Genomic DNA, 27,528 nt, shown 5'->3' with positions numbered 1-27,528 from the left:
TCGTGCATGACACAAATAATTTGCTTGACATCATGGGAAAATCAAAAAAAATAAACCAAGACCTCAGAATAAAAATGGTAGACCTCCACAATTCTGGTTTATCCTTCGGAGCAATTTCCAAACACCTGAAGGTACCACAAACAATAGTATGCAAGTATAAACATCAAGGGACCACACAGCCGTCATACCGCTCAGAAAGGAGACGCGCTCTGTCTCCTAGAGATGAACGTACTTTGGCGCGAAAAAGGGCAAATCAATCCCAGAACAACAGCAAAGGACCTTGTGAAGATGAGGAAACCGGTACAAAAGTATCTTATATCCACAGTAAAACGAGTCCTATATTGACATAACCTGACAGGCCGCTCAGCAAGGAAGAAGCCACTGCTCCAAAACCGCCATAATAAAGCCAGAATACGGTTTGCAACTGCACATGGGGACAAAGATGGTACTATTTGGAGAAATGTCTCCTGGTCTGATGAAACAAAAATAGTTTGGCCATAATGACCATCATTATGTTTGGAGGAAAAAGGGGGAGGCTTGCAAGCCGAAGAACACCATCCAAACCATGATGCTGGGGTGGCAGCATCATGTTGTGGGGGTGCATTGCTGCAGGAGGGACTGGTGCACTTCACAAAATAGATCTCAAGACATCAGTCAGGAAGTTAAAGCTTGGTCGCAAATGGGTCTCCCAAATCGACAATTACCCCAAGCATACTTCCAAAGTTGTGACAACAAAGTCAAGGTTCTGGAGTGGCCATCACAAACCCTGAGCTCAATCCTATAGAAAACTTGTGGGCAGACCTGAAAAGGTGTGTGCGAGCAAAGGAAGCCTACAAACTTGACTGAGTTACACCATCTCTGTCAGGAGGAATGGGCCATAATTCACCCAACTTATTGTGGGAAGCTTTTGGAAGGCTACCCGAAACGTTTGACTCAGGTTAAACAATTTAAAGGCAATGCTACCAAATACTAATTGAGTGTATGTCAACTTCTAACCCACAGGGAATGTGATGAAAGAAATAAAAGCTGAAATAAATTATTCTCTCTCCTATTATTCTGACATTTCACATTCTTAAAATAAAGTGGTGATCCTAACTGACCTAAGAAAGGGAATTTTTACAAGGATTAAATGTCAGGAATTGTGAAAAACTGAGTTTAAATGTATTTGGCTAAGGTGTATGTAAACTTCCGACTTCAACTGTATTTCCCCAACAGTGAGGTACTGGTACTAGTGTCAACATAAAAGTGACTTCAAATGTAGGGTACCAGTCAAAAGTTTGAACAGAGAGAGGGTTTCAACATGGCTACTTAAAGACATGTTCCGAGGCCTCTCCACTAAAGGTTGATGCTTTTATGTTTTAACCTTTTATTTATCAATATTAGAACACACTTTGCACACCTACTGACTCTAGCAACATTCGGGTGGCATGTATTTGATAGGTCTGGAACTGGGAAAACAAGAAGATGCAAAGAAGATCAGTAACAAGATGGCGGATGCTAACGTTATGGAGATGCTAGCCACCATCCACGCAGAAATGGCTACACTACGCTCTGATTTCATGACCAAACTTCACTCCTCTGTGTCAAGTCTAGGAGCTGGAATTATGATAGAAGTCCAGTCATCTATGGCGACACGACAAACAACTATCGCGGCCCAAACCCCAAAAATAAAGGATATTGTAACGTTGTTGACCGACATAGATAAGCGGCTTACCGAATTGGAGACCAAAAACAATGAGTTTACCTCAGAGAACTTAAAGTTAAAGGTCTAGATGAACAGGGAAACTGTTCCCGGGGACAGAAGGGCGCAATGCTACCGAGTTCATGGCCTCTTTCCTGCAAGACGTCTTCGGGGGAGATACTTTTGACAGGCCCCCAGTCATCGAACAGGGCGCATCGCACTCTAGCGGCAAAACTGTATGGTGTGTCTGTTCGGGCACATGCATATGAGTGCTATAGCGTTAATGCTTAGGACAATTTGAAAAATTAGGTTATTCATTTTTCATCCACATGTCCATAGATCTATGTTAATTCCCCTTTATTCAACATAGGACATAGTGAAACTTGTTTTTCTCTTTTTTCTTAAAAAACCTGGGCTTCCTGTTAGTAAAGTGACAGAAAACAGGGTAGGTCTTGTGTTTGAGATCTGTCGTATAATTTGGGGACTCGGCAGTGGGGTTCTTCTAAACTTTATTTGTATGTTTTTTTTAGTTTAGGGTTACACAAACATCTTAGTAATTGTTTTCATTTTTGCGATGCACTACTGGGTTACGTTATTCTTTACTACTGCTGTAACATAAACAGTTAATTTACAGCAGTCTCCTGGAATGTTTTGAGCATTGGGCATGTGGTCAAGAGGAAGAAAATTCTAACATTCTTTTTAAAAAAAAGGAAAGGGTTTCAATTGCCACTTATCTACAACATAACATGCTAAACTGGAGAGGGATTGGGTGGGCCAGGTGTACTTTTCTTCATTTAGTTCAAACAAAAGAGGCACTGCCGTCCTCGTAAATAAAAAAAATGTGCATTTATATTTGAGCACCAAGATACAGACCCTGAAGGAGGATTTATTTTGATTACAGGTAATATACTTGGGCAACATTTTACTATACTAAATGTATATGGCCCAAACACAGACTCCCCAAAATGTATGCCTGACATTATTTCATTACTTAATCATCACTGCAAGGGACCTGGGTTTATTTCAGGAGAATGTAATTGTACTTTGGGTAAATTGGATAAATCATCAACTGCTCCAGTCTCAAATCATAGAGCCTCAAATGCTCTCAAATGCGATTGTGATTCATCTGGTCATGGTAGACGTATGGAGAGAGTTGCATCCTAATGTCGTGTGTGTGTGTGTGTGTGTGTGTCTGTGTGTGTGTGTGTGTGTGTGTGTGTATGTATGTATATAGGTGGTGTAGCAGGTTCAAGGGTGTGGGGTTTCCACGTCACCAAGTTCAATCAAACACGCACAAGGAGCACAACTAGAATGCAAATGGGGAGTTCATTAGGGAGTTTTGCACACTGGGGAAAAGGGGGGAATTCACCAACCATTTCACAGTCCACAATCCGTTCTCCTTGTCTGTTCCGTTCTCCAGGCAGGGGTAATCCTAAAACTCGGGTCTTCAGCCAATCCGGTTCTGTACACAGTTGGGGTAGTCAGACAGTCCAGGTCACAACGAGTAATCCCACAGTTATTTCTCTTACTTCCCTCTCTGTTCTCTGCCCCGTTGTGCAGGCCGCTTCCTCTTTTATCCCCCAGTGCTCCCTGGCTTAATGATCCACAGGCTCGCCTGGGGCAGGAAGTCCATAAAATAGTCAAATAATATGCATAAATATATACATACATACACACTGCATATATACACATAGTGTACCTATTGTGGCAGACGGCAGGGAGAGGTGAGGGGGTGGAACCAGCGGGCTGCAAGATATCTCCCTTCAATAAACACTCCCCTCACTTCTCTCTGCCATCTGCCGCAGTAGCTATGTGTATATATGGCAGTGTGTATGTATGTATATATGAATGTATATTATTTTACTGCTCTAGGGATGTAATTATTCTTTGGATGACCTTACTTACTATTATGTATTTTTTCACTCTTTATGCGATGCGCAATGCAGAGAACGCCGGAAGAAGAATGATCATTTCATTACCACAGTGAATTATTGTAATGTTTGTTTATGTGTCAATTAATCCTATAATGGATGGGTTGCCAATTGGCGATTTGACACGGAAAGAGACTATACTTTCTACTCTAGACCCTATAATTCATATTCTAAATTGTTTTTTTTTTATATGGCCTCTATTTGCATGCATGTTGTCCAGTCATGTGCTATTGGCTCTATAGTAATTTCCGACCATGCCCCAATGTATATAGATATTGAAATCGGCAAAACAGTTCCCAAAACGAGATATTGGAAACTTAATACGTCTCTGCTTAACAATGAAGGATTCTGCTCTGCTCTGTGATAAAAGATAAATGATCACATTACTGCCTCGACAATCAACTCTCTCCTGTTTGAGCTGCAACTGTCTGGGATGCTGCCAAAGCAACCATAAGGGGTCATATCATTTCCCATGCCTCTCTGATCAAGAAGCTTAGAATGGAAGAAGCATTTAGTAATACATTTAGAACTTTTTCATAAACAACCACCAACCCCGGAGAACTGGAATTCACTAAGTGGTGCTGAGGCCAAACTCAATTTAGAGCATACAAAGCATGCACAAAAAAAAAATGGTTGTTTTTTTACCAAGCAAAAATAGAGTGAGTTTGGTAACCGTCCGAGCCGTCTACTTGCACACCAACTTTAAAAAGAACAGCATGAAAGATTGATTAAGTCTATAAGAATGGCAGATGGCTCCACTTCTTATGATCAATTGCTTATCAATTATTTTCTTTTGCAACTTCTATACGTTCCTTTATACTTCACAATGTACAAGATCGGACAACGAAATTGCAAAATATCTGAATAAGATTATCTTGCCCATTATATCTGATGAGCATAGAAATAGACTAAATGCACCCTTTACTCCTGAATAGGTTTGGGACACTATTAAGGCAGTGCCTTCTGGCAAGGCACCCGGCCTAGACGGCTTCTCGGCAGAGTTCGACAAGACGTTCTGGCCTGAGACATGCCCTATCTTCATGCCTGCTCTAAATAATATGTCTGAAAGAGACGTCACCTGTCAGGGTACAAAATTAACATGGATAAATCCACGGCTTTACCTTTTAATATCCCTTCTACAATCAACTTAGAAACGATGGTCTGAAACAGGCGTAAAATACGTGGGCATATGTGTTACTCCAAATCTTAAAGACCTGTTTACTTCAAATGATATGCCTTTGCTCACAAAGATTAGACAGGATCTGAGTAACTGGTCTACCCTACCAACTCTCTTTTTGGCAGAATTAATGTCGTCAGGATGAATATCCTTCCACGGCTAAGTTACCTATTCCAAAATATTCCCTGCTGTCTATCTCAGTCCTTTTTTTCAGAAAATGAATGCAACTATATCTATGTTTTTATTTATTTATCTGGAACAAAAATAAACCTACAATCAAATGTACCAAGCTAATGAAGCCTAATGATTTAGGAGGGGTCTCTTTGCCAAATCTGCAACTATATTACTGGTCTGCACAGATCAAGCACATGATTAGTTGGTGCCTAGACAGATGCCACTCACTTTAGGTTGGAATGGAATCAATAGCATGTCATCCAAGAGCACTTCCTTACCATTTATTAATAGCTTTGAAAAGATCCAGTCTTTATCTGACAATGTCACAGTACATACTGTAATGCACTCTTAGCTTGGAAAGATGCAAGGAGGTACTTGGTCACCGATTGCCCTTAATCCAGATTCCCCCCAAAGATTTCTTTAAAGTACCTACAACTTAGACATTTCATAGAGGGTCAGAAGAAAGCCGATAAACTACGTTTTCAAATGACTGAAGTTGGAAAAACTATTTACGAAATCTACTGTTCGGAGAGGTTTAATCTCAGACATATATTCTATTTTATTGAACAAAAGTGCCTCATCCTATGACGCGTTGAGACATGTTTGGGAGAGAGACATTGGACATGCATTCGGTGAGGAAGAATGAGCTTCTATCTGCGAAAGGGTCCTCCCCAAATGCACCTCTATAAGCATACAATAACTAGGTTTCAACATTTTTCATAGAACCTACTTTAAACCGGTCCGCCTTCACAGAATGTTTTCCAGTGCATCACATTTATGTTTTAAATGTAAACAGGATACTGGCACTCTTCATGCATTTTTGTTTGGTACTGTAGGAGAATCCAATCTTGGAATGATATTCATTTACACATCCAAAAGATCTTGGGTAGACAATTAGCTTTTTCACCGAATGTATATTTGCTCTACTTTGATTGTAAGGTTGTGTTTGATCCTGACTCTGAACGTCTGTTCAATACCCTTGTATACTTAGCCAAAAAAATGCATATTGTTATTATGGTCCACACCTGAAGTACCATCTGTGATAATGTGGCTTTCTCAAGCTTCTGCTATCCCACCTCTAGAAAAACGTACCTTTGATTTATACCAGAGGTCGGATACGTTTAGGAAAATCTGGGCTCCATTTTGGTCCTATGTAGAAAACCTCCCATAAATGACCTATGTTACAATTGTGATGTTTTGTATATATTTTTTTTATGACTGCCTTTTTGTATTACGTTTTGCTCTATCCTTATTCATTTTATTGTACTTGGTCTGTGTGGTGCAGTTTGTTTGGTTGTCTGTGTAACCCCTGTTAAAAGAAAATAACATTAAAATAGAAAGAAAATTACAAATAATTACAAAAAAGTTTGGACACACCTACTCATTCAAGGGTTTTTCTTTATTTCTACTATTTTCTACCTTGTGGAATAATAGTGAAGACATCAAAACTATGAAATAACATATATGGAATCATGTAGTAACCAAAAAAATGTAAAACAAATCAAAATATGTTTTTATTTGAGATTCTTCAAAGTAGCCACCCTTTGCCTTGATGACAGCTTTGCACACTCTTATCATTCTCTCAACCAGCCTCACGAGGAAGTCACCTGGAATGGATTTCAATTAGCAGGTGTGCCTTGTTAAAAGTTAACATCTGGAATTTCTTTCCTGGTTAATTTTATTATTTTAAATTAATTATTAATTTGTAATAATGACAATTACAACAATACTGAATGAACACTTATTTTAACTTAATATAATACATCAATAAAATCAATTTAGCCTCAAGTAAATAATGAAACATGTTCAATTTGGTTTAAATAATACAAAAACAATGTGTTGGAGAAGAATGTAAAAGTGCAATATGTGCTATGTAAGAAAGCTTCAGTTCCTTGCTCAGAACATGAGAACATATGAAAGCTGGTGGTTCCTTTTAACATGAGTCTTCAATATTCCCATTTAAGAAGTTTTAGGTTGTAGTTATTATAGGAATTATAGGACTATTTCCCTCTATACCATTTGTATTTCATTAACCTTTGACTATTGGATGTTCTTATAGGCACTTTTGTATTGCCAGTGTAACAGTATAGCTTCCGTCCCTCTCCTCACTCCTCTCTGGGCTCGAACCAGCAACACAACGACAATTAGAGCTCGCTAATTAGCCAGCCATTTCACTTCGGTTACACAAGCCTCATCTCGGGAGTTGATAGGCTTGAAGTCATAAAAAGCGCAATGCTTGACGCACAACGAAGAGCGGCAAAACGCACGAAAGCGCTGTTTGAATGAATGTTTTCGCGCCTGCTTCTGCCTACCACCGCTCAGTCAGATACTTAGATACTTGTATGCTTGTTTGCTCAGTCAGATTATATGCAACGCAGGACACGCTAGATAATATCTAGTAATATCATCAACCATGTGTGGTTAACTAGTGATTATGATTGATTGTTTTTTATAAGATAAGTTTAATGCTAGCTAGCAACTTACCTTGGCTTACTGCATTCGCGTAACAGGCAGTCTCCTTGTGGAGTGCAACGAGAGAGAGGCAAGTCGTTATTGCGTTGGACTAGTTAACTGTAAGGTTGCAAGATTGAATCCCCCGAGCTGACAAGGTAAAAATCTGTCGTTTTGCCCCTGAACAAGGCAGTTAACCCACCGTTCCTAGGCCGTCATTGAAAATAAGAATGTGTTCTTAACTGACTTGCCTAGTTAAATAAAGGTATAAAACAATTAAAAATTACACATTTTTTAAAGAAATTGGCAAATCCGCGCCCAAAAATACAGATTTCCGATTGTTATGAAAACTTGAAATCGGCCCTAATTAATCGGCCATTCCGATTAATCGGTCGACCTCTACTCTGCATGTGTGGTTCCCACGTGAAATACGGAGGAGGAGGTATGATGGTGTATGGGTGCTTTTCTGGTGACACTGTCAAGGATTTATTTAGAATTCAAAGCACACTTAACCAGTATGGCTACCACAGCATTCTGCAGCGATACGCCATCCCATCTGGTTTGCGCTTAGTGGGACTATCATTTGTTTTTCAACAGGACAATGACCCAACACACCTCCAGGCTGTGTAAGGGCTATTTGACCAAGAAGGAGAGTGATGGTGTTTTGCATCAGATAGCCTGTCCTCCACAATCACCTGACCTCAACCCCATTGAGATGGTTTGGGATGAGTTGGACCGCAGACTGAAGGAAAAGCAGCCAACAAGTGCTCAGCATATGTGGGATCTCCTTCAAGTCTGTTGGAAAAGCATTCCAGGTTAAGCTGGTTGAGAGAATGCCAAGAGTGCACAAAGCTGTTATCAAGGCAAACTAGTGGTTACTTTGAAGAATCTAAAAGGAAGACACGAACATTGTGCCCACAGTACAACTGAACTGTCAAGATGAAACCTTGTCTAGCTTATTCCACTGGGTGTCAGCACTGTCAAGGCAGATGGCAAAATCAAACGTTCACCTTAAACAATTACAGTAGACTACCCTACAATGTTTTTTAGGGTTTGTGTGGTGAATATCTTTTGAACAAATAAATTGTTTTTTTTTCTTAGAAATTGTTTCCCATGGTGGAAAAGTAAAGTCATTCCTATATTTCAAGCAGTAAATTGTATTTAGTTTTTCTTAAATGGTTGAATTGCTAAATTCACAGTAATAGTAGCCGTACGATTCTATGAGCAAAATTGATGACTTGTCATACATTGTTAGGCTGTTTTAAATATTTTGGGCACAGAACTAGACATAATTTCTTCGATATTTTTCATTCTCCGCAGTAGTAATAGTTGGTACTATGTTAAAATAGAGTGTAGTATGTGAATGGGTTGCAATCCATTCTAAGAGGCGGGTTTTCTGATGTTGACACCTTTACTGGGTGTGTACCATGAAGGAGTGTACTCATTCAGTTTGTAAAAGCGACAGGTAGCCCGCATTATTCTCTGTCGCAAGAAGGGTTCCAGACATCTGGGATGGATTTGTTTAATTTTAGGTCGCTTGTCATTTTGCTGTCAGCAGTTGGTAAGATTAATGAATATATACATTATTGTTAGCCCTACATGTAATAGTGGACCGAAGAAAACAAAATGTTTGGAGATGTGTTGGGTCGGTTAGGTTTTGGAGGCGCCGTCTGAAGGCGCATTGACGTGGTTCTAGTAGAATGCCTTTTTCAGGCCAATAATATAGGCTACCATTACAAACATTTATTTATAGTTTTTACTAGTGCATTGCATATATCTTGCTTCCTTCTTGATGTATATCACACACTTATATGTTGAAGTGAACACCTGTACTCAAACCGGTTTCTCTCAGGATGCTGCAACGGGCAGAGCGTACTCCCAGCAGGCCCGTTGCAGGGAGTACAGGGAAAGAACGTCACGTTCAAAACCCTCATCATGCCCACAGATGTAGGCGACTTTATCACAGTATCTTGGAATTTCAACGGAGGTAGTGGACTTGTACCTGTTGTCACTTCTGCGCCCAAAGGAGAGACAGTTGGCGCAGGCTACGCAGGAAGAGTGTCACTGAATTCATCCACCGGCGTATTGAAGCTGGGACCCTTGACCGCGAAGGATAGCGGGGACTATGCGGTGACCATGGTCACAAGTGCTGCAGTACAGCGCACAGGTGTAACGGCGCTCAAAGTTCTAGGTGAGTAAGACGTTGATTGTGCATACAAGACGTTAATTGAATGCGTAAATGTCCCGAAGTAGCCTAAACATTTTGGCATATGTTTGCCAAAATCAACTTTGTTATTTACAGCCAACTGTTTTCGTCTACTATATTCATTCCCAAGTAAGCCCTACTCCACAGATACATTTTGATGCATAATTCCCTAATAATGATTCAAGGGTGTGGCCCTGTGGCTTGGAAAACGAACATTCTAACCTACTACCATGCTCTAGAAATATGGGATGGAGTTATGGCACTGGCATTATACTGTATTGCTACAAACCTAGGCCTGTTTCATGGATTAATGCTTATCCATGCCAATATCCCAAATGAGTTTTTGCCATATCTCAGCTAGACACCTACACAGCACTGCCTTCAGAAAGTATTCACACTCTGTGACTTATTCTACATGTTGTTGTGTTACAGCCTGAATATTCTTTTCTCTCAACCGTCTACACACAATACCCCATAATGACAAATTGAAAACCATGTTTTTAGAAGAAGAAAAATGTTTGCACATTTATTTAATATGAAATGCAGAAATAGCTCATTTACATTAGTATTCCCACCCTTGAGTCAATACTTTGTAGAAGCACCTTTGGCAGCTACTGTATTACAGCTGTGAGTCTTTCTGGTTATGTCTAAGAGCTTTCCACACCTGGATTGTACAATATTTGCCCATTTATTCTTTTCAAAATTCTTCAAGCTCTGTCAAATTGGTTGTTGATCATTTCTAGACAACCCTTTCCAGGTCTTGCCATAGATTTTCCAGTAGATTTAAGTCAAAACTGTAACTCGGTCACTCAGGAACATTCACTGTCTTCTTGGTAAGCAACTCCAGTGCAGATATGGCCTTGTGTTTTAGGTTATGGTCCTGCTGAAAGTTGAATTAATCTCCCAGTGTCTGGTGGAAAGCAGACTGAACCAGGTTTTCCTCTAGGATTTTGCCTGTGCTTAGCTACATTCTGTAGGCCTTCTGCCTTATGTAACCATACCAAATGTAACATATCATACTAATTTGAGTGTCCCAGGTTTATGTTTACTATGTTACGTCTAGTCTATGAGACCAGGCATTATACTGATTTAAAAACTTTGTCAACTTCCTCTGTGACAACAACACTGAAAAATAGGGGTTTTATGGTTTTAGAGAATCAAAGGACCATGAATGTAATAAGAAACCTTAGGTGCTGGCTTAAGGCCGGTAGCAACCGCCACAGCACGTCCGGCCAGAACAAGGATGAGGCGGATGTGCAGGTTAAGAAGGGCTTCATAGAAAAAGAGAGCCACATTCACACACGTGTCACAGACAGCTGACCACTCATGGTTCAGAGAACTGAGAATCATGTCCACTGAGAACTGACATTAACTATGGTTCTGAAAGGAAAGCGGGCAAAGAAAACAGGCTATAGCACTGCTATAAATAAAGGTTAAATTAACAAATATATGTAAATAATATGAATGACATGGCTGTCTAAGCTAGCGCAGGTTAAGTATAAAACAGGAAAGGCTATACACTACAGCAGCATTTAATATTTGTATTAGTATTTATTTTTTTCGCATACTGGTTTGTAATTAAGGCATGTGAAAGTTCACATGTTACAGATGGCATTTCTGCCCCCAACAAATGCATTTTGATGCAAAAACGTTTTTATTTTAATTTTTTAACTTTCAAATGCTTCTCCTTTAAAGTAATAACGTCCGTCATTCGCCCCCATTTGCATGCTGCGTCACATATTCAAAGCTTGAAGGATGGCAATGACGAGTCCGAAGTAGGGAAATAGTTTACAAGTAAAACTGGACTTTCAAGTTTATGGCAAAGTGTAAAACCAGTAAGAGGTCATATACCATTTTGTTGGGTCAGATTAGAATGACCCCTGTGTATTTTTGGTCAGTTAAACGGCAATTTATTTTACGACATCACAGCCATCGAATGAGCACTTGTTCAGTTCACAACATGTTCAGAAAGCCTTTGCTGCCAACCTGTGGTTTACTTTTCATCAGTTTAATGCTTTCGCTCCCTTCCCCCTCAGCCTTAGAGTACAGCTTCATCAATATGCCACTCTCCCCTCCCCCTCCCTCTGCCTCAAAACTCAAGCACTGATAACAATTACCCTGAAACCCCATGCCCTCTTTGCCATCACCTCGTCTTCCCATTCACCCACTCCTACCTCCTCCCTCCCCTCCTCAGAACCGGTCGCTGTCGTGACCATCAAGTCCAACCTGAATGAAGCGGTCGAGTTCAACAGCACTGTGGTCTTGACCTGTTCGGCCAAAGGCTCCTTCCTCATGTACAAGTGGCTCAACGGCACCGCCCCGCTGGTGGCCGATGGGAATCATGTGACTTTGAGTGCAAACGCAACAGTGCTGACCGTGGCTGGAGTGTTCAGGGAGGATCTGGTCGGACCCATCTACTGCACAGTCTCCAACAAATTAGAGAGCGATAGCAGTGCCCCCTTCAACCTCACTGTCAGCTGTAAGTACATATGTTCTTATAGCCTGGTCTCACATCTGTTTGAGCTGTCTCCTACTCCTATGGTCATTGTTAGAAAGACAGCACAAACAGATCTGGGACCAGGCTAATATTCTTATCCATCGATTCCGCTTCACGTCTCTGCAAGGCTATCTGAAAGGTTCAGGTGGCGTTTAGTTTAGAGTCTTAGGAGGCTTTGTGTGACTTGGGACACTCCCAGTAGGGGTTTCTACACCCAAACCCAACTCTCCTGTTTACACCATGCCTGTGGTCCGATGGTTATGCTGATTTACCCTTATCAAGAGAGTTGAAATCCCGGCAACATTTTCTTTCTTAATTTTATCAACACGTAGATGTGATATTGAGCAGTATATCAATTTGTTTGTGTGACGGCTTTAGAATAAGTCATGCCAGCCATTTTCTATATTGCAACAGGTAGAGGCTGCTGATCTAAATCAGCCAGCTCAGGGTAGTACAATGCAGGTGTCAGGAAAATGCAGGTCAGATAAGATCCACATTTCATCAAAGTCCATCTGAGTAGAGCACCTGGGAGGGGATAGACCAAGCATGGCTTGTTTTCGTTAAGAATGTAATGAGCTGCTACATTGTGGTGTGCAGCCTTAGGCCTAAGCCTACATTTGAAAAATATCTGGACCTAACTCCAACCCTAATATATTTGCAGATGGGCCAGAAAACATCGCCATGCCAGTCACCCCCACGGCTGAGGTCCAAAAGAAGGGTTCCAACATTACATTGACCTGCTCAGCCCAGTCTAGCCCTGCGGCGGTGATTCAGTGGATCCACAATGGAGTCCCGCTCAATGTGATGGGCCCCAAGCTGGTACTGGCCAACATTGCCGAGGCACAGAGTGGAAACTACTCCTGCATGGCCAGCAATGCCAAAACCTTGCGATACCTGGAATCCACCACAGCCAAGTTCACTGTAGTAGGTGAGTAGAAGAACCACAAGAGCCAATGGGAAATCAAGGTTTTGTACATGGATAGGAAGGGTGCTTTAGCAAATACAAAGGGGAACCATGGATAGTATACTGGTAAAGACCTAGAGACTCAAATCTTACTCTAATGGAAAGCAAAGTAGTGAAAATGGTGGTTGCATTCAGTTGAGCTACAGTATTCTTCTGAGGTTCTTGTCGGTAACATGTTTCTCAGATGTTACAAGCATTTGATTTGATTAGACTTATCGACTGACTTGATCTTGTTTAACTAATTACAAGGAAGTTATTATAACCCGTTCTCCATTTAATGGTGAATATTTATCGAAAACGTTTGTTACAGCCAAATCAACACTTTTAAAACAGTTTCTGTATCGGCAAGATAAAGAATTTGTCTTTAGTCCTCCATCCCTGCCTCAAAGAGATGGCATCATCCTTATTAAGCTAATACCATGAACAGACAGACTGAAACCTGTTTCTTGGCTTCGCACCCAGAAGGCATAACACCGAACACTGAATGGATTCCGTATGATTTTTAAGCCTCCGGTACAAGTTTCAAACCCAGTGACCTCGTATCATGGCAACTTTGTACGTTCCCTTGTAGGTTTTTAAAGCATGTGAAAAATGTGCTGCATACCATACGGTACAAAGAGTGCATGGCCCGGTGTGTACTGAAACGATTTACAACAGGAGACAGACAGTCTACCATGTTGTGAGTGACTAAAACCTGCTCGGTTGGGGGGAGGTCTTTCAGAATGCACGGAGTCTTTGAGTCGTGTGTTGTTTTTTTTCAAAGGAAGAGAGATTGTGGGATGTGGTGGGTGAGGGGGGTCATTTCAGTCATTCTATGAATGCTCCCCTCTACTTGGCAAACAGTAGTGACTTCAAGTCCAATTATTCCGTCATGAATCACAGTGACACATTTGTACTTTTAATGACCAAAGCTGAGGAAATAAGAATTTGCCTCTGAAAATGTTTGCCTTCAAGCCTAACACTTATTGGCCAAAGTATTGATTAGGCAGTTATGAGTCACCATTGAAGGCCATGAACTTTGTGTTTAAAATATATGATCTTGGCATTCGTTTTCCAACACTTAATAGTCTGGAAAGAAGACATCAAGATAAACAAGACAGTGGTTTCTCAAGTTCCACCGGTTCACCTGGTCCAAAGCAAAAACACAAACTTGGCCTTCGTCTCACTTTCAAGTGGTCTAGCAAGACAGTGAGCATGCTAATTGCATTGTCTATTCATGTAGGTCATTTGGTTTTGCTTGGTACATCAGCCCATTCAAAGACTCATTGTAAAATAACATTCTATTTGATGTCACATTTGATGGAAACATGGCCTGGTATAAGCTGTACAGTGATATTGTATAGTAGCTACCCACAGACGTCAAATCAACTATTATTCCATGTTGGTTCAACGTCATTTCCTGGTTCAACCGGTGTGCCCAGTGTTCAGATGTCATGTCATTAAGGTATAATGAAAGTACAATGTCTTCCAATTTAGTAGGCATCGCTAAATCCATCCAACTAAAATCGAATGAAGAGTTCATCAAGCTTCATGGGGTTCATCAAGCTTCATGGGGTTCATCAAGCTTCATGGGGTTCATCAAGCTTCGTATATTCTAAATACTTTGTGGGTCTAGCACTCTGTAGTTGTGAGTGAAACAAGCTGTCTCTCAGTGTTACCATCTGGTCTGTGTAAACCCGAACTCCATTTGTCCTCTGTGTTTGTAGAGGCCCTATCCGGCACTAAGATCACAGGCCCCAATGGAACGCTCGTTGCAGGTAACAGCACGGCCACCCTGAGCTGCCAGGCAAGCGCCGGCACCGCCGGCACCCGAGTGTGGCTGAAGAATGGCGTGGCACTGTCTCCTAGCAACAGGGTCGTGGTCTCGGCAGACAAGAGCTCGGTCACGATCAAGCCAGTGCAGAAGGAGGACAGTGGGGAGTACCAGTGCAAGCTGACCAATGCTGTGAACACAGATTCTGCCAGTCTCAAGATAGGGGTCAACTGTGAGTCTCTGGCCTCTTGACCTCTACGCTGACCATTAACACCAATGAACGAAGTTAGCTTTATGTTTTGTTGTATATTCATAACGTTACAGTATCCAAAAAGAAAAGCTTTGTGTTTCACCCAAATCCACGATGAACTGTCTGAATGCTAAAGTGTAGTATTATTGAGGTCAGAATGGCCAAATCCATCTGAAATGCAGGTATAAATTCTCCTTTCCTGTGTCTCAGTTGGTCCTGAGGCTGTGTCAGTGAAGGGGGATAGTGCCGTAGAGGTGAAAGACCGTGTCACGCTCAAGTGTACCTCAGTCTCCCTCCCTGCTGCCACCTACACCTGGAAGTTCAACGGGACGCGGACCGACGTGATGACAGCCGAGTACATCATCGAAGCCGCCGTGTACAAGAACACTGGGATTTACACCTGTGAAGCCAGCAACGCCGTCACCGGGTTGAGCACCGCCGTCGCCCACCAGCTGTCCGTCAAAGGTTTGATAGCAGAGGCTATAAGAGTATTCCACCATTTGGCACCATGGTTCTTAGGATGTCTTCTCACCCTAACTTTTGTTGGGATATTCTACTCGTAAATCATGTACGGTAGCACTGTACACATTTATCTCCAGAGGAAGCCGCATTACTTTGAGATGTTCTGATGACGATGATAAATGACAGGTTGTTCTTGTGATTCCTCAGAGGAGGGAACACTGGAGAATGGTCTGACGGGCGGGCAGATCACCGGGATCGTCATCGGCGTGATTATCGCCCTAGGGGCCATCATCGGTGTAGTCCTCCACCTGAGACGGAGAAAAAGACAGTGAGTCCTCTTGGTTTTACCTTTTGATCCACTTGTGCTATTCCATTAAAAGAGCGTATGGCTTTGCAGACACACCTGTTGTGTGTAATGATACCCAATTCCTCCCCGTCTCTTAAGTGCCCTTCCTGTGAATCTCCAGTCCTCGCTTCATTCCTCTCATTCTTTGGCATCCTAGAACTTGTAGTGTTACCAAGTATCTTCACTTTGTTTCATAGCAGTCAAATTCTCTGCACTTCCAAAAACCCTATTTTAGCAAACTCTTTGTGGCTTTTCATTTGCCTCAACACAGATAAAGATACGGATTGTTTTTTTTTGGGGGGGGTTACAGCAAGGTTTCATATGGAACTCCAAAGTGTCATTTCTGATCAATCGTATCACTGAGGTGAAAGTGATGCAAACGACCACATCCTCTGAGTTACCTGCCAGTGGATTCAGGAATCATTATCTTAAAGCGAAGAACAAACCGTTTAGTCAAGGCAGGCACGGGCTGACACGCCTCGCACATTCCAGCATTTGGCAACAGAAATCTATGATAACACCCCTTCTGAACAAACCAGAAAGGGAGAAATATACCACAGGTGTCATTGCTCACAGTTTTGCATCAACACCCTTTTTCTCATTGGAACTCTTGTTGTAGTTCACGTTCTCATTCCTCTCCCCTCCCTCGCGAATAAGGCAGAGCAGACAAAAAAAAAGTGACCTGATGGGACAGAGATCGCTGGAGGTCAAGCGTACTGTACCTGCAGAGCACGGTCTACAACCGCCGCTCCAAGGTTCAGAGTTTGTCTCCCTGCGCCTCGTTATCATAATCCGACAAACTCAAACTTGATATTTGAGGCTATTGTTCCTTGACGGCGTTCGCACTCCTGGAGGTCTTAGACAGGAAACTGTCTGTATCCATTGACTAAGAATGTCAGGTTTGGATCATTGGCAGGCTCCTCTCCCCCTGTAACCATAACGGATGAATAAATAACGGATGAATAAATAAATTATTATTGTAAGGTTGTCAATGGAAAAACAGGAACTCTGTAAGTGAAGATGAACTACTGGGATTGCTCACTTAATATTTACCTGGCTGATTTCTCGAGGGTGCCTGCAGATGCATTCCTTGAAATAGTTTTTGTTTCATTTAGTAGACGTCGTACAAAGTAGTATTACGTACATCAGCTTTTTGTGTTTGTGGCCAGTAGAAAATAAAGAACGGAGGTGTGCGTAAAGGTTCAAAACAAGGAAAGGGAAATAACGTTACAGGGATTTCTGATGCAAAGACCAACCGCCTTCATCCAGTCAGGAAGATGAGCCTCCAGATAACCAACCAGCATAACACGCAGTTCCCCCAAAGTGCAGACTTCCTACTGGATAACTTAACAAGCCGATAAAAAAGCAAAAGATACAACATTTTACTTGAGTTCACTTCATTGTCATGTTTACAGCCGGTGAACAAAGGGAATGCAGTGTGGCGTTAAAAGTAGGCCTGGTTGGTTACGTTTAGACAACCCTGTGTGCACAGCTGGGTTCACACAGACGCACACCTGTTTTAGATGAGAGAGGGACTGGCAGGTTCAAAGCCCCAAACACCATACGGTTCCTGATTAGTGCGATAGGTGACTGGCAAATTGGTGCACAGCAGGCCAGGCCCCTAAGTAAAATGGGGGGGATTAGTGATTACAGGTGCCGATAGTGTAGGTTTCTGGAAAAGGGCACAGTCTTTAAAGGGAGCAGATTATTTTCACCGGTAGAGGATATAGATAGATATATGTCGTAGGTGTACACTGAATTTGTTTAACCATGTTCTGATATACGTTACTTGCCACTTTTTACAGAGTATCCAAGATTGATTAAAGCAACTAAGATATGATTCTGTTGATATACCATGACATGTATATAGTAGATAACTGTGAAACGTCACAGATAAACCACTGCCAAAGACCTGCATGTATTTATTCTGGCTCGCTCTCCTCATTCTGCCTGGCCTTGTCAGCCTGGATCAACGCTGTGGGTTTCAGTATTTTGAAAACACAGTCGGACCACATTCCAACACTCTCTCTCTAGCCTCACACTCAGGAGAGGAAGATTCCATCTCAACAGGGGGGTCCGCCTCTTTTCGCCCCTCTCTGAATCACCTTAAGATAACAAGCTGTCGGGGCGTGGTGGCCCCGGGCCGTGGAACGGACACTTCCAGCCGAGCTTAAGCCCCTCCTCACTTCAGATTCAGAGTATTTAATAGTCACGTACAGTGTTGCAGGTGTGATTGTAGGGTACAGTGAAAATCTTAGCCTTAGAGCTCCAACATGCAGGACTAAGTGAACTAAAATAATGGAGATGGTAATAAAAAACAACAATAGAAATGGCACTATATACATAACAACAACTGTGGCGGTGATAAATAAATAAATGAAGTAGCAGGTAGCTGACTAGTGGTGGCTAATCAGCAGTCTGATGGTCTGAGGGTAGAAACATTCTGTTTTTGACACGATGCTCCTGTACTGCCCTTGTCTGAGTGATAGAAGCAGGGAGAACAGGGCGTGGCTGGGGACCCTGATGATCTTCTTGGCCTTCCTGCAACACCTGGTGTTGTAGGTGTCCTGTAGGACAGACAGTGTGCGTTCGGCTGCACGTACCACCCTCATAAGAGCCTTGCTGTCCTCGAGCGGTGGAGTTGCCGTACCAGGCTGCGATGCAGCCCGACAGCATGCACTCGATGGTGCTCCTGTACAACACTGTGAGGGCCCTCGAGTCATCACGTCGGTCAGCGTCCAATTGAACTTCCAGGTGTAGGTGGCAGCAGGGAGGGTGACTGAGGTACACTTCAGCGTGACACGGTCTTTCACCTCTACGGCACTATCCCCCTTCACAGGACCCAGTTCTATAGGGAGGAGTTCAGACCCAGGGTCGCGAGCTTTGTAATGAGCTTATAGGGCACTATGGTATTGAAGGCCGAGCTCTGGTCGATGAACAGCATCCTCACATATGTGACCAACCGGCTCAATCTTATGTAGCAAAATTTGAAATGGTGTTTTTTACATTTAGATAAAAGTAGAGACTCAGGGCTACAAAATGGTATATCATACACTACAATTGAGGAACAATGGGAAAGTAATTCTACTTTGAAAGGTGATAAACTTGTAATCTCACTTTGGAGAAAATGGCCCTTGAATGTTTTGGTACACCTACTGGAGAGCTCTTTGTCTACACCCATTCAGCATCGTTCACACCATCTTAAGCTTCAGCCCCACCCAGCTCTTTAAGGATTCACATGTGAGGCCATATAGTAAACAACCAAAGAGTTCAAGACTAAAGGCTGGTTTATACTACGGGTGTGTTCATAAATTCAATCTGGAGTGCCAGAGCGCGCGTTTGTAAATTCAGAGCGTTTTGCCCTTGGAGTGTTCAGACAGCATGCTGGACGCTCTGGCCTAGGAGTAGGGTTGATCTGAGCATTCTGACCTAACAACAACAGTCAAGCACCCAAACTAACTGACTAACATTGGCTAGCTTGCTAGCTACTTCCAGACACAAATGAGGAAACGGCTCACTCTGACCCTTTTACTCACCCTAGCAGAGGTGGTTAGGTTGTTTTTTTTGGTGACTGCAACTGTGCTTCTCGCAACAATTTAATTCAGCTCTTTTTTCCAACGTTTACTGACACTGGCCATACTGAACAGGTGTTGAGCATTCGTAAATTAGTCTGTTATTCTGCTCTCTGGCACGCTCAGACAAGTGCTCTGAAATCGGAGTAAATAACCAGAGCGAATTTACTTGCTACGTCTATCGTCAGTTGTTGCAGTGGCATCATGAATATTCTATTGAAATGGTTACTTGCATAGTGGAGTCTTTTGTTTAGACATGTAGCTAGCTAGCTAAACAATTAACCATAATCCCAACTCACAACGTTACTACCCTGCATGAATCTGCAGGTAGCTAACCAACCAGGTTCAATGTTAGCTAGCTAGCTAACATGAGGCTATAACTACCAATGCAAATAGCTCTGAGATACGAATAATATTACTACACAGATCATACACGTAACGTTAGCTCGCGAGCCAGCCAGCTAAGGTTAACTAGCTAACTAACAGTACACTTTAACTTGAAATGAAAACAACTTTCTGACAAAATTTGAAATGTGTAATATCTGAAAATGTAGCTAGTTTACTATTTTGCCTGTATTCATGGATGGACGCTTCTCCCTCTCTGTCACGGATGCCATGGTTGCCTTAGTTTGAAGATGCAATCCGGAGAGAGGTGTTTTATACAACAGCCTTCAGTGTGTTCTCTTTTCAACTCTGTCTGCATATTTGCAATCAAACGGCAGAATTTTCTCAATCTCCTTAGCTACTGTAATTCCACCATGCATTCCACTGATTTCAAAACATGGTCCTCCAGAAAGTGGAGAGCAACCCCTTTGCAGTTCTACTATGTGATATCTTTCAAAGAAATCTGCATTAGAGAGGATTACCTGCACATACTGACCAGCTCAAATAGACAGTAGCGTGCTACATGACAGACCCATCTGAACTCATCTCTCAACATGTCCAGCCCACCCATTATCTCAGCCAATCATGCCTAGCGGGAAGGTTCCTGTCTTTTTCTGTGGCTAAACCAACTAGGCTCGTAATTGAAATTTTTTATTAATATTTACAGATTGCATATCAGTTTGTTATTAAGGCACATGAATGTTTACATGTTCCAGAAGGCACTTCTGCCCAAAAAATGCATTTAGATATTTTTTTAATTAAAAAGTTAACTACGTTCAAATGGCTTTCCTGTGGAGTGGTGACGTGCGACATACGCCTAGTTTCCTGAAATGAGTCACATTTGCATTCCTATGGTCCAGGTGGGTAAGGGCAGTGTGCAGTGCAATAGCGATTACGTCGTCCGTGGATCTGTCAGGGCGGTAGACTAATTGGAGAGGGACGAGTGTGTCGGGGAAGGAGGAGGTGATATGGTATTTGACTAGCCTCTCAAAGCACTTCATGATGACAGAAGTGAGTGCTACTGGTCTGTAGTCATTCAGCTCAATTACTTTCCCTTTCTTGAGCACAGGATGATAGTGGACATCTCGAAGAAGGTGGGTATAGAGGCCGGAGTTAGGGAGAGTTTGAAAATGTCAGAGAACACAAAACAGCCAGTTCGTCTGCACATGCTCTGAGGTCACTGCTAGAGATGCCGTCTGGGCCAGCAGCCTTGCAAGGGTTAAGATGTTTGAATGACTTACTTGAATGGGAGCTCAGGGTCATTGTGCTCGTTTCTTGAGAAAAAGGTGTTTAGCTCGTACGGTAGGGTGGCGTTGGTGATCTTTAGGAGCCCCTGCCACATACGCCTTGTGTCCGACCTGCTGAATTGCTCCTCCCCTTTTGTCCCTATACTTGTGTTTCACCATCTTGATCGATCTGCGTGTGTCATATTTGTACTGTTTAACCAAACTATTGTCCGCGGTCACCTTGCTCTGTTTATAAGCAGCATCTCTCTCTTCAGATTTCTGGTACGTTTTGGTGGACTAGAGAGGTGGACAGAGATTGAGTCAGTGGAGCAACAATTAGATAAGGGAAATGTATGCTCTTCTTTATTGCCATCACTTGGATTTTCCCCCTTTCCATGGGAGTCACTGGTGATAGGGGAGAGGCTGAGCTGAGAGCATGGTTGGAATGCCACCGTCTTGTCTGCACAGGTCTCTCGCTCTCTTTCTGTCCATCTCCCTCTTCTTCTCGCCTCTTCTGTCTGTTACTGTCTTTCACTCTTTCTAACATTCTTACTCTACATTCCTCTCTTCCACTTGGTTCCATCTGTCCTCGCTTACTTTCCGCTATGATTGAGAGTTTCCTCGACACGGTTTGTCCTGAGGGACATTCCTCACGGAAGTACTCATATTTTCTGGAGACATGCCGTAATTCAGCCATAGTGCACGGGCATACCTGCAGGATCAAAGTGAAACTGCCAAGTACTCATTGTTGATATTGTAGTTATTGAGTCATCCTCTTCCTGTGTTTGTCCCCATTGTTATGTCTACTGTTCTTATCAATGGCACAAAACTAGGCTAGATGCTTAGATGCTTTCTGAGATGAGATCGCAGCATTACAAAGGTTACAGTACCTACCCACACTGCTCTTATTCGTCAGGGCATTAGGGTTTGTTCACTAACCATTTAAACTCGTAGGAATTGGCCTATATGGATAGGGCTAAATATATATTTTTCTTTTTACAGAAGAAATATGAAAACCATATGTATAACCATGGTAGCAATTAAAAGGAAACAGTTTGGAAATTAGGGGGAAATTATTTAGACTAAAGGCGAGGACAAAACAGTTCATCTGAAACGAGATGGAATCTTAACTTTACATTGTTGATTGTATGTGAATTTTACATTTGTCTTTTTCGCTGCATTTGCTGATAACGAAATCGGAAAACACTGTGGATACATTCAGCAACATGATAAGGATATACAAATTTGGGGTAGGTACAACATAAGACAAAGAGATGAGAAGGGTTTGAGTGAGAGGTCAAACTGGTGTCTCCAAAGTGGCTTTCACACCTCTACAAAGTGTCCACAGTTCCTAAGCAATTTCAATGCAATATTACGACTCCAAGAAGAGTCTTCAACAATGAGCTGCTATTTCAAGCTCTCCTAGCTGTGTTGTTGAGGAACGAGAGCAAGCAGACGTGTAGTTGTTCAGAACAACCCAGGGTATGACGCCACGTCGTCTTGGAACTGAACATCAAGCACAGTGATCATAAACGTTGACAATGTACTCTATATCACATGAGTCTTACGATATGGGAATGGGAAGTCTTTGGCTTGCTTGTACGGCATAAAAGCCATATTTTATTATAATCCTCAACGTCTCGTCTTTCAAAATACTTTGAGTCCTCTTTTATTTATAACATTTCCCTCACTCGGACAACAAAACATTTGCTCAAATTGCCCAGTTGCAGGGAGGGATGGGGCCAACATCTTGTCACTCGGTGTGCTCAAGCTCAGAACCGCTGTCAGTCAAAACCCATACCGTGCTGTGAAGCGGAGACCTTGAGCTCTGACGTCATGTACACTCGGTTGGCAGTTTATTAGGTACGCCACCCCGTTCACGTGGCCATGGCTTGCTATTTTAAAGCAGGCAGACGGGCATCGAGGCACTCAGTTACTGTAGGATTAGAATGGGCAAAACGAGTGACCTAAGTGACTTTGAGCATGGTATTATCGTCGGTGACCATCAAATAACATCCAGTCAGCGTCAGTCCTGGGGGCCAAAAAGGCTAGTTGATGAGGGGTCGAAGGAAAATGGCAAGAAAAGTGCAAGCTAACAGGCGGGCCACAAACAGTGGTGTGGCGCAGTACCACAGTGGTGTGTAGAATGGCATCTCGGAACGCACAACTCGTCGATCCTTGTCATGGATGGGCTATTGCAGCCGGCGACCACACCGGGTTCCACTCCTATCAGCTAAAAACAAGAAGAAGCAGCTCCAGTGGGCACGCCATCACCAACACTGGACAATTGAGGAGTGGTAAAAACATTGCCTGTTCTGACGAATCCCGGTTCATCTTGCTGATGGCAGAGTCAATGATTTGCCGTAAGCAGCATGAGTCCATGGCCCCATCCTACAAGCATTTCGCTACACTCGCATTAACATCTGCTAACCATGTGTATGTGACAAATCAAATTTGATTTGATTTGGTGTCAATGGTACAGGATGGTGGCGGTGCTGTAATGGTGTGCAGAATGTTTTCCTGGCACACGTTTGATCCCTTGATACCAGTTGAGCAACGTTTCCATGCCTGAATAATTCTGGCTGTTCTGGAGGCAAAGGGGTGTCTGACCTGGTCCTTCATGTACCTAATAAACTGGCCACTGAGTGTATAGCATGTTACTGTAAAGCCACTGCGTTACAATTTAGGTGCTTATCAGTGTCCAAATCTACCAATTTCGACATGTATATGGGTACAAGTGTAAAGAGCTGCCTATTGGGTTTCCATCAAAGAAATTAGGATACACAATTATTTTGAAATAATAGCTGCCTGCTTTATATTTGTTGCGGTCATGTGGATATATTAACTAAAATCAAGTCATTCAGGTTGTCAAAGCGAAGTTATCATCCCCACAACAATGACGCGTCTTGTTTTCTCAAATCCCTTCAAAGCCAACTCATCATTACACTAATCGCCACTATTTTCTTTTATGTTCTGTTTCAGTATCGAGTCGCCATACTAGAAGAGTGCCCCGAGGAAAGCTGGTAAGCCGCTCTTTGATAACTCTATATTATCCTGAAGTTGTTTTTGCGTTCCCTTGTCAGGCAACGCAGGCCAGCATTATCCTGTTGTTAACAACAGTTATCAAGGCTGTCTCCACTGACCTGGGACAAACATTTCCTTGTTGAGGACATTTTTATTGCATTGCGTTTGAGGCTATAGCTACTGTTCTGTGGTGCCACTCCGTATCACACACATTTTACCTGAAAGGCCTTTCAGATAAGAATGTTGACTTTATACGTAGGGAGTGAACACCGAGTCAGAGTCTGGCATAGCTACAGTAAATTAGTGTATCCATCTTTAGTCTGAATGAACAAGTAAGGCAAAGGTCCTCATTGCTGTTATCATTTGATTTTGGCCTATTAGCACTTTGGGAGTTGAAGTAGAACAAACGCCAGTAGACACTGTATAGCCTAAGTATTGCCAATGTTCACCTAAGAGGACTTTCAGACGAGGGCTGATGAAAACAAGATATTCAACTTCAGAACGTGTTCTTGTGGTTGTGAGCAGCGCTCAGTGGTAAGCTATGAGTTTCTTCTTCCCCACAGGAGCTATCAGCCCAAAGAATCAGCCAATTATTCCCCTCAAGATCAATCTCTGCAGTCGGGAAGACCACTCAGGTGGAAACCTCCCCCATGTCTGTCCAGCCATACAAGCTATTCATCACAAAGTCCATATAACCCCAGGGGTCACAACATCACCCTCTCCAAAAACATTCACACATCAGAAGACATGGTCATCTCTGTTGAAAATGGTGGTGTCCTTGGGCTTGGATTGGACCCGAAAGCACCAACACATCTATCCCATCTAACACCACTCTGTCTGTATGGACTTATTTTCCTTCACACACCTTCCCTCCTCTCCATCCATCCCATTGGCTAAGGTAAACAGCTTCCAACATTCCCTGAGATGCTGACTCTTTCCCTTTTTTTTTTGCAAAACAGGAATGTCATTGCTTACATCAATTTCTCCACACATTCCTTGGGAAATGAATCGCATTATAGACTTGAGCGATGGTGAGAAACTGGAGGAGGATCTAGTGGTGTAATACACTGGAGTCCCACGGGACTGTAGGGCTTAGTCACTTGGTCCCTCCTCACTCATCAAGGCGAATGGGCAAGTATCGTCTGAATCTTTCAAACACCTGACGGACACAGGTTCGTAAATCTGACGTTGCCACAGACAGGTGTCTGCTTGATCCCAAGGGTTGCTTACCCCCCCCCCCCTTTTTTTATTTTCCGTCTTTACCTCTACAAGATCTGCTCGTAAGAACTTAATGTGAAGACGGCGATGACAAGATCCGACACGCAGCAAATATTCAGGGGAGGAGAAGAAAAAAAAGGTAGGAATGTTTTTGTGGGCAAAGACATTCTTTGGTTTTGGAGGGAAAATGTGTGTGCTTCAGGGCTGTACTACTGAGTTCTGTTATTTGCTATATTCCACTTTTCAAAGGTTTTAATCATTTGGCCTTTTGTAGTTTAACCCCCCCAAAAAAGACAAAACTATGTTTTTAGAAACATGAATGAACAAGTGACATTTTATGTTAACTGTAACACAACCCCTTTTGACCTGCTTTTTAGCTTTGTTTTTGTCACTAGTGTTTTTTGAACCCTCCGATGAATACATTAAGCTGATGGTGTTTTTTTTAAATCCAATGAATGATAATAAGTTGTTTCCTGTCAAACAATTAGTTGTTTGACAGCACACACAGGTATGTGACAACCGGTCATACACACCTTCAATTAGAACACACAGAACTATGGGTTAAGAGTCATTTTTATCTGTTAAGTTTTCTCCCATCATTTAAAGTCAATGGGGGGTTTTGTGTGGCATAAACAGTACAGGGCAGTTACTCTAGTAGGCCTGGTAATGTCACTTGGCTGTGGAAGGTGTTTACTCTTGTGGTTTGACCTATTCTGTTAAAACCTGTAATTACATAAAGCATTCCGTATATTCAAACAGAAAGACAGATGCACAGACACCAGAACTTGAACACGGTAACCAAATATGCTGAACAAAAATTTAAACGCAACATGTTATGTGCTGGTCCCATGATTCATTAACTGAAAAAAATATCCCAGAAATGTTCCATACACACAAAAAGCTTATTTCTCTCAAATGTTCTGCACAAATTTAACATCCCTGTTAGTGAGAATTTTATCCTTTGTCAAGATAACCCATCCACCTGACAGGTGTGGCATATCAGGAAGCTGATCAAACAGCATGATCATGCCACAGGTGCACCTTGTGCTGGGGGACAATAAAAGGCCACTCTAAAATGTGCAGTTTTGTCACACAACACAATGCCACAGATGTCTCAAGTTTTGAGGGAGCATGCAATTGGCATGCTGACTACAGGAATGTCCAACAGAACTGTTGTCAGAGAATTGAATAAGTCGTCTCCAACGTCGTTTTAGAGAATTTGGCAGTAACTCATTCTGATTGGCTGGGCCTGGCTCCCCCGTGTGTGGGCCTATGTCATGTGGCTGCGCCCATGCCCAGTCATGTGAAATCCCTATATTAGGGCCTAAAGAATGTATTTTAATTGACTGATTTCCTTATATGAACTGTAACTCAGTCAAATCTGAGAAATTGTTGCGTGTTGCGTTTATAGTCTTGTTCAGCAGGTACACTGGTCAAAATTGGTCCAGTCACTGCATGTACTAGTCATTAGTTTTCATAGTGATCTAAGTAAGAAACTTGATTGACTGAGGAAGAATGAGATTGTTCCGTTTTCGTTTCGTTGGTTTAGTTCTTGAAGATAAACAGGGAGAAATTGACACCTTTTACCTGAAGTGTTTTAGTGAAAAATGGAAGAGCAATAAACCTTTGTAAATATGATTTACTTTATGTAAATGTATACTGTAATAAACATTGTATTTTTTAGGCTTGACATTCTGTTGTCTATTTTGGGGTTTCTTGCTTTATCTTAATTTGAATATTTCAAATGTCAGAAGCTTTCTCAGGTTGTTTACAGAAAGGCGTATTATTCTTTAATGACTGACCAGCCTATATTCATTCATCATTTTCTCCTTGTATGGACACGCCTCTGAGATGTTTACTTTTTTTTGTTTTATTTATTCTTCTGTCCTTACTGCCACTTGTGTTTTGTTACAGTCTTGCTTCTTTGCAAATGGAACTCTCCTACCTATGTCTCGCTAGCCAACCGCAGTCTCTGTTTCTACACAGCCAATCACCTCTCTCTCTCTCTCGGGTTTTGGAATGACACAGAACATAAAGGCGGTCTTGCTGCAGTTGGTGTGTGTGTGTATGCAATGGTGCTCTCCTCTCCTGCCACACCAGTCCCCCCCCCCCCCCCCCATTTCTTCACAGATATGGCTCAGAAAAAAGAAACGATGTAAAAACCTGCTTTAACAGAGAAAGAGAATCCCTGCAGTGGGCATGTTGTGAGCTC

At 42.3% G+C, this 27,528-nt stretch overlaps 1 protein-coding gene across 1 annotated transcript; it reads left to right on the top strand.

Moving 5' to 3' along the window:
- The first annotated feature begins 8,871 nt into the window (after positions 1–8,871).
- On the top strand, positions 8,872–27,006 carry LOC115128366 (carcinoembryonic antigen-related cell adhesion molecule 1-like). The gene is made up of 9 exons (XM_029658163.2): positions 8,872–8,975; positions 9,267–9,605; positions 11,815–12,099; positions 12,779–13,045; positions 14,788–15,066; positions 15,295–15,549; positions 15,754–15,874; positions 24,057–24,097; positions 24,662–27,006. Exons 1-8 carry the CDS (start codon positions 8,927–8,929, stop codon positions 24,073–24,075), a joined length of 1,614 nt encoding a protein of 537 aa, XP_029514023.2. The 5' UTR covers positions 8,872–8,926; the 3' UTR covers positions 24,076–24,097; positions 24,662–27,006.
- The last annotated feature ends 522 nt before the right edge of the window (positions 27,007–27,528 follow it).

This window comes from Oncorhynchus nerka, linkage group LG4 (assembly GCF_034236695.1).
Source record: "Oncorhynchus nerka isolate Pitt River linkage group LG4, Oner_Uvic_2.0, whole genome shotgun sequence".
NCBI lineage: Eukaryota > Metazoa > Chordata > Actinopteri > Salmoniformes > Salmonidae > Oncorhynchus > Oncorhynchus nerka.
The sequence above is the reverse complement of the archived record's forward strand: the minus strand, read 5'-3'. Positions and strand labels throughout refer to the sequence as shown.